Source organism: Lutra lutra, chromosome 7 (assembly GCF_902655055.1).
Source record: "Lutra lutra chromosome 7, mLutLut1.2, whole genome shotgun sequence".
Taxonomy (NCBI): domain Eukaryota; kingdom Metazoa; phylum Chordata; class Mammalia; order Carnivora; family Mustelidae; genus Lutra; species Lutra lutra.
Window position 1 is genome coordinate 132,003,154 of NC_062284.1, and position 7,113 is coordinate 132,010,266.

Genomic DNA, 7,113 nt, shown 5'->3' on the forward strand with positions numbered 1-7,113 from the left:
AAGCAGGCTCCCTGAGCAGGGAGCCCGATGCGAGGCTCGATCCCAGGACTCTGGGATCATGACCTGAGCCAAAGGCAGAGGCTTAACCCACTGAGCCACCCAGGCGCCCCGGGTTGTGATTTTTTGAAGAAAGTCGTCATTCTGTACTATTACTTCTGAAACTCTGCTAGTATACGTTCACTTCTGGGGGGTGAGGGTGTTTCTGACCTTTGAGCTTTCTTTTAAGTAAGTACTTCAGAGAGCAGTAACATGTTCAACTGTTTCACACTGAGGTACCAGTGATTTATCTGATTCTTTTCCTCAAGAGGTAACCTGAGTATATCCTGGAGTTCCCATGTGGCCCAGGATCATCTCCCAAAACAAAACCACATACACACAGCAGAAATAATCTAAACTAATTAAAAACAAGTTTAAAAATTCATTCCCAGGCCGCCGCCGTCGCCACTACCGCTGCCGCTTCTGCTGCCGCCGTGTTCGGGTGTAGAATTTGGAATCCCTGCGTCTCGTTAACAATGAAGCAGAGTTCGAACGTGCCTGCTTTCCTCAGCAAGCTGTGGACGCTGGTGGAGGAAACCCACACCAACGAGTTCATCACCTGGAGCCAGAATGGCCAGAGTTTTCTGGTTTTGGATGAACAAAGATTTGCAAAAGAAATTCTTCCCAAATATTTCAAACACAATAATATGGCAAGCTTTGTGAGGCAACTGAATATGTATGGTTTCCGTAAGGTTGTGCATATTGACTCTGGAATTGTAAAGCAGGAACGAGATGGTCCTGTTGAATTTCAGCATCCTTACTTCAAACAAGGCCAGGATGACTTGTTGGAGAACATTAAAAGGAAGGTTTCTTCTTCAAAACCAGAAGAAAATAAGATTCGTCAGGAAGATTTAACAAAAATTATAAGTAGTGCTCAGAAGGTTCAAATAAAACAAGAAACTATTGAGTCCAGGCTTTCTGAATTAAAAAGTGAGAATGAGTCCCTTTGGAAGGAGGTGTCAGAATTACGAGCAAAACATGCACAACAGCAACAAGTTATTCGAAAGATTGTCCAGTTTATTGTTACGTTGGTTCAGAATAACCAGCTTGTGAGTTTAAAACGTAAAAGGCCTCTACTTCTCAACACTAATGGAGCCCAAAAGAAGAATCTGTTTCAGCATATAGTCAAAGAACCAGCTGATAATCACCATCATAAAGTTCCACACAGTAGGACTGAAGGTTTGAAGGCAAGGGAGCGGATTTCAGATGACATCATTATTTATGATGTAACTGATGATAATGCAGATGAAGAAAATATCCCAGTTATTCCAGAAACTAATGAGGACGTTATAGCTGATCCTTCCAACTGTAGCCAATACCCTGATATTGTCATTGTTGAGGATGACGATGAAGATGAGTATGCACCTGTCATTCAGAGTGGAGATCAGAATGAACCAGCCAGAGAATCACTAAGTTCAGGCAGTGATGGCACCAGTCCTCTTATGTCTAGTGCTGTCCAGCTAAATGGCTCATCTAGTCTGACCACAGAAGATCCTGTGACCATGATGGATTCCATTTTAAATGATAACATCAATCTTCTGGGAAAGGTTGAGCTGTTGGATTATCTTGACAGCATTGATTGCAGCTTAGAGGACTTCCAAGCCATGCTGTCAGGAAGACAGTTTAGCATAGATCCAGATCTCCTGGTTGATCTTTTCACTAGTTCTGTGCAGATGAATCCCACAGATTACATCAATAATACAAAATCTGAGAATAAAGGATTAGAAACTACCAAGAACAATGTAGTTCAGCCAGTTTCAGAAGAGGGAAGAAAATCTAAACCCAAAACAGATAAGCAGCTTATCCAGTACACTGCCTTTCCACTTCTTGCATTCCTCGATGGGAACCCTGCTTCTACTGTTGAACAGGGGAGTACAGCATCATCAGAAGTTATGTCCTCAGTAGATAAACCCATAGAAGTTGATGAGCTTCTGGATAGCAGCCTAGATCCAGAGCCAACCCAGAGTAAGCTTGTTCGCCTGGAGCCATTGACTGAAGCCGAAGCTAGTGAAGCCACACTGTTTTATTTATGTGAACTTGCTCCTGCACCTCTGGATAGTGATATGCCACTTTTAGATAGCTAAATCCCCAGGAAGTGGACTCTACATGTATATATTCATCAAAATGATGAACTATTTATTTTAAAGTATCATTTGGTACTTTTTTTTGTAAATTGCTTTGTTTTGTTTAATCAGATACTGTGGAATCAAAAGCACCTTTTGCTTTTCTCACACACTCTGGCAAAGTTTCAGATGTTATTCAGCTACATAGGTACACAAGATTTAATGCACATTGTTGGCATATCTTTAAGTTGGATTCAAATGGCCATTTTTCCCCAGTTGTAGTAACTTGGATTTCTTTTTTTACATATATGCCCATTAACCCCAGTTAAACTTTTGTTTGTTTTACTTGTTTGATGCTGTCTGTTTGCATTGAGTGTAAGTCACTAGAACTAATGGTAGAACTCTTAAACCTTTGTCTGTTCCAGTTACTTTTATTAAATATTTTTCACTTGGCTTATTTTTAAACTGGGAACATAAAGTGCCTGTATCTTGTAAAACTTCATTTGTCTCTCTTGTTCAGAGAAGTTCATTCATGTTCAAAGGAAAGGCAAAGTAAACATGAGTGCTTGCTGGCAGAATGGCTCCAGCTCCATATATATAAAAAGAAGGGGGATGGGATGGCATCAACCCCATCCATCTCGTTGGACTAGTTTTAAAGTAAAAGTTTTCTGATTTGTTTGTGTTTTTTTGAACCATACTATTTAGTAAAATAAATATAATGAATGTTGCGTAAAAAAAAAAAAAAAATTCATTCCCATTTTTATTTAAATATTGACCAGAGAAAAAAAATGGATCTGTTTGGTAAACATAGCCACACGTCTGAACTTCCCCTTTCTTCTCCTCTCTAAACCTGCTGCTTTGAATCCCCGGGAAACTTCCAGACAGCCAGCCGTCATGGCTATTTCTCTCCCTCTCCCAACTTCTTCTCACCTAGGTCTTCATTTTTGTGTAGATTGTCTAGCATGTTGGGCTTCCGCTAGTCCTCTCCAACATGTCCACTGTTCAGCTTCTCCAGACACACACACAAAGGAACATCCATCCAGAAGCTGACTCAGTAAGCTAGAATCTGGTCCCCTCAGAAGCCTGGGCATAAGGGTTCAAGGGTAGATATTCATCCCCTTAGACCAACATGACTATGAGGTACAGATGGGTGAGGTCAAGGATCCCTGGGGAGAGACCTTCAGGGAAAGGCCTCGTTTGTTGACAGTTTTAGTCTCTAGCCTACCTTGTCTGGTTTCAGGAATTGAGGCCAAGAACTCCTTGAAAGAACATGGTGTTCGTGACTTAATATTCTATCTACTTTTTCTCCACACCCCACCCCACCTCACCATCTATGGCCCTGCTAGACAATCCTTTTGCCACTGAACAGATTTCTTCATAACCTTATACGTTTATTTATAGCCTTCTGCCTCCATTATGTTCTTTCCATCCTTCTCTCTTCCCTCCACAATAGCTTCTCTTCCTTGTTAGCCCTGAAGTGCTAGAGCCTGTAATTCATTAGACGGTACTCAGCGTAAAGGCTGCCCACCCTGGCACTTTCCTCTTCCTTCTTTCTCACCTACTCTTGGTAGGCAGAATTCTAAGATAGCCCCCAAGATTCCTGCCCTCTGGCGTATATGCCTCATATACCCTTGAGTGTGGGGTGGGTAGGATCCGTGGATATGATGTGATATTACCCCCTTGATTTTGGCAAAAGGGATTTTGCTGATGTAATTAAGGTCCCTTAATCAGTTGATGTTGAGTTACTCAAATGGAGATTATCCTGGGTGGGTCTGGCCAAATCAGGCGAGCCCTTCAAAAGAGGGATTGGGACCAGAGAGAAATCAGAGAGATTCTCCAGCTGACCTTGAAGAAGTGAGCTCCCATGTTGTGGGAGGGCCTGTGGAAGGGGTCATGTGACAAGGACCCCAGGGTGGCTTCTGATTGCTGAGGATGATCCCCACTGACAGCTAGAAGGAAGAGAGGAACCTTAACCATACAAGCACAAGAACAAAATTCTGCCAACAACTATATGAGCTTGGAAGAGGACCTAAGCTCCAGAAAGGTGTGCAGCCTAAGAGACACTTTGATGACAGCCTGATAAGACCTAGCTAAGAGGACATAGCTGTGTGCCTGGACCCCTGACACACAGAAACTATGAGGGAATAAATATTTGTTGTTTAAGCCACTAAGTTTGTGGTAATTTGCTAGGCCACAAATCAGGAAAAAACGTGTACCAGCGCCCCCCGCCCCCCAAGAATGAATGAATAATCATCTAGAGTCCATTCTCACCACTGTTATAACCCCAGCTCCTGGGGAGCCTGGGTGGCTCAGTCGGTTAAGCATTTGCCTTCGGGTAAGGTCATGATCCCAGAGTTCTGGGATTGAGTAAATGGTTTTTTTTAGTAATCATTATAAATGCATCCCTTAATGAGAATGCCACGCCTATAATTCCAGACCACTACTGCCTTTAATTAGTACCACTTAGGAGTTTGCTAAGTTAGGTAGTACCCATTTTCCACATTTAAAATACAGTAGTAGAGGGTTGCCTGGGTGGCTCAGTCAGTAAGCATCTGCCTTCAGCTTAGGTCATGATCCCAGGGTCCTGGGATCAAGTCCCACATCAGGCTCCTTGCTCAGCGGGGAGACTGCTGCTCCCTCTCCCTCCATCCCCCCTGCTTGTGCTCTCACTCTATCAAATAAATAAATAAATAAAATCGTACCCCCCCACACACACTATAGCATGATCTTCCCTGTACTTCCATCATTCCCATTATCACTGTAAGCCTAGTCTTGGTCCTCTTTGAACCTGGCACCCACCCAGGATCTGGAACCCCGTAATAGGTAGTAGTGGTGGAAGCAATACATGATTGTTGAATTCCCATCCTGCAAAATCAATCACTTTTACCTACACTCCCTGGGTATTTTAAGCAGAGGTAATCTTTTTTTTTTTTTTTTAAAGATTTTATTTATTTATTTGACAGAGAGAGATCACAAGTAGACAGAGAGGCAGGCAGAGAGAGGGAAGCAGGCTCCCTGCTGAGCAGAGAGCCCGACGCGGTGCTCCATCCCAGGACCCTGAGATCATGACCCAAGCCGAAGGCAGCGGCCCAACCCACTGAGCCACCCAGGCGCACCGCAGGTAATCTTTTTGACCTCCCGAGTGAGCAGGCCTGGCTCAGTTCTCCTTGACATTTTGTAAGTATATAAAGATTCAATTATTAATGTAATGTATCTCATAATAGTCCCTAAACCAATCTATTGTTTCAGAGCTCCCCTCTAGCTTTAGGCTATCGTGTTTCCCCTAGATGTGCTGGGAATATCAGATCCTTCTTTACAGCGTCTTTAAAATTGCATATAATGATGCTAATCCTTGGTGGGCTGTGGCAGCTGGCAAGATTACACTTAAATACTCAGGTCTTAACTTTTAGCCAAATCTCATCTCCCCTGGGGACCTCTAGGACATCCCCACAGGCACACCAAAGCAACTCTGCTGAACCGTTAGCCAGTAGCCTCTGTATCTCAGGTGGATGGCACTCTCATCTCAGGTTTCGCTGTTGCAAAGACACTGATACCGGCCTGTCCATGGGTCCCGGCTTTGGTTTAGAAAATACAGTCACAGGGGCTCCTGGGTGGCTCAGAGTTTAAAGCCCCTGCCTTCGGCTCAGGTCATGATCCCAGGGTCCTGGGATCGAGCCCCACATCGGGCTCTCTGCTTGGCGGGGAGCCTGCTTCCCCTCCCCATCCCCACCCCCCACCCCGTCTCTGCCTTGTGATCTCTGTCTGTCAAATAAATTTTTAAAAAAATCTTTAATTAAAAAAAAAAGAAAATACAGTCACAGCAGCCACATACGACCATAGAAACAGGGGACAGGTCAATGAGGTTGATTCGCCTCATTCCTACCCCGCCTCATATCCACATGAAAACACAGACACAGACATGCATCACATATGCCCCTTCTTTATGGGCTCCCCAGATAATATAAAGTACCTGTAACAGAGGACAGAGCTCTACAGTTCTCTCTGTGTAAAAAGATTTATGAGGTAGAAAGCTCCCAACTAGGACTCTGGGTACACCCAAGGCACACATTTCCTTTGCCACCATTTTGCAGCCCTGGCCAGAATTTCCTTTGGCCTTAGGAAGAAGAAGGCGGGATTTCTCATGGATCGGGGAATCCAAGCCAAGGACCGTGGGGGCAGGGACAGAGGGGAAATGAGTGTGGCAGGGCAGGTAAACTCTGCGCCTTTGTTTTAGACATTCCTGATGCTTACTGGGTATAGACCCCTTTCTCTGAGTGATTCCCTTGCATGAAATATGGGCATAATAATCACTGACCTCACGGGATTGTTTGAAGGGTGACACGAAACAGTGTGTGTAAGGCACGCAGCCTAAAGCCTGGCATATGGAAAGCCACCCAGTGCCCTTTAGCTAGTATCATCATTTGGCTGGTAATCTCAAAGGGAGTCTCCCAGGGTCTCAGCCATTGGATGGTAACTGGCCGGCCCCCAGAGTGGTCGGTGGCTCGCTCGGTCTTAGGGTCTCTGGAAGGTGAGCAGGTCTGACAGACACCTCACTACAGCCTGTTCCCCAGTCACCTCACCCCCACACCGGGAGTGGTAAGGAAGGCATTGGGCAAGAACCCTAGTGAGTGAGACAATAGGTGTGAATGATGAAACAGGAAGTCTGGTTTGGAAGCAAGTCCCAGCAGAAAACCGCTTACGGAGAATACCTAACTCAGGCCGCTGATTGGGCGCTGAGCCATCACTCGGCTCAAGCTTCAACGGGAAGTTTTGTATCAGTGCCCAAAAGTCCAACATCGTGGCCCTTAGGCGACCAGGGAAATAGATTTGGTCGGAGACCAAGGGCTCATTTGAGACAGCATAGGCTTTGGTCTTCTGGGTTCAAATCCCATTATTATGTGACCTTGGGCCCATTATTCAACCTCTCTGAGCTGCAGCTTCCTTATCTTTGAAAGGGGCAGGGCCTCGGGAATGGTCATTGAGATAACATGCAAAGAGCCTAGCATGGGGCCTG

General features: G+C 44.8%; 1 protein-coding gene across 1 annotated transcript; it reads left to right on the forward strand.

The window, feature by feature from the left end:
• Window positions 1-434: 434 nt before the first annotated feature.
• On the forward strand, window positions 435-2,262 carry LOC125105458 (heat shock factor protein 2-like). Its single transcript, XM_047738969.1, has one exon. The coding sequence runs from the start codon at window positions 513-515 to the stop codon at window positions 2,118-2,120; it is 1,608 nt and encodes a 535-aa protein (XP_047594925.1). The 5' UTR covers window positions 435-512; the 3' UTR covers window positions 2,121-2,262.
• The last annotated feature ends 4,851 nt before the right edge of the window (window positions 2,263-7,113 follow it).

Excerpts from the sequence above, each read along its gene's own strand:
- LOC125105458 (XM_047738969.1), top strand. The coding sequence starts at position 513 with ATGAAGCAGAGTTCGAACGTGCCTGCTTTCCTCAGCAAGCTGTGGACG.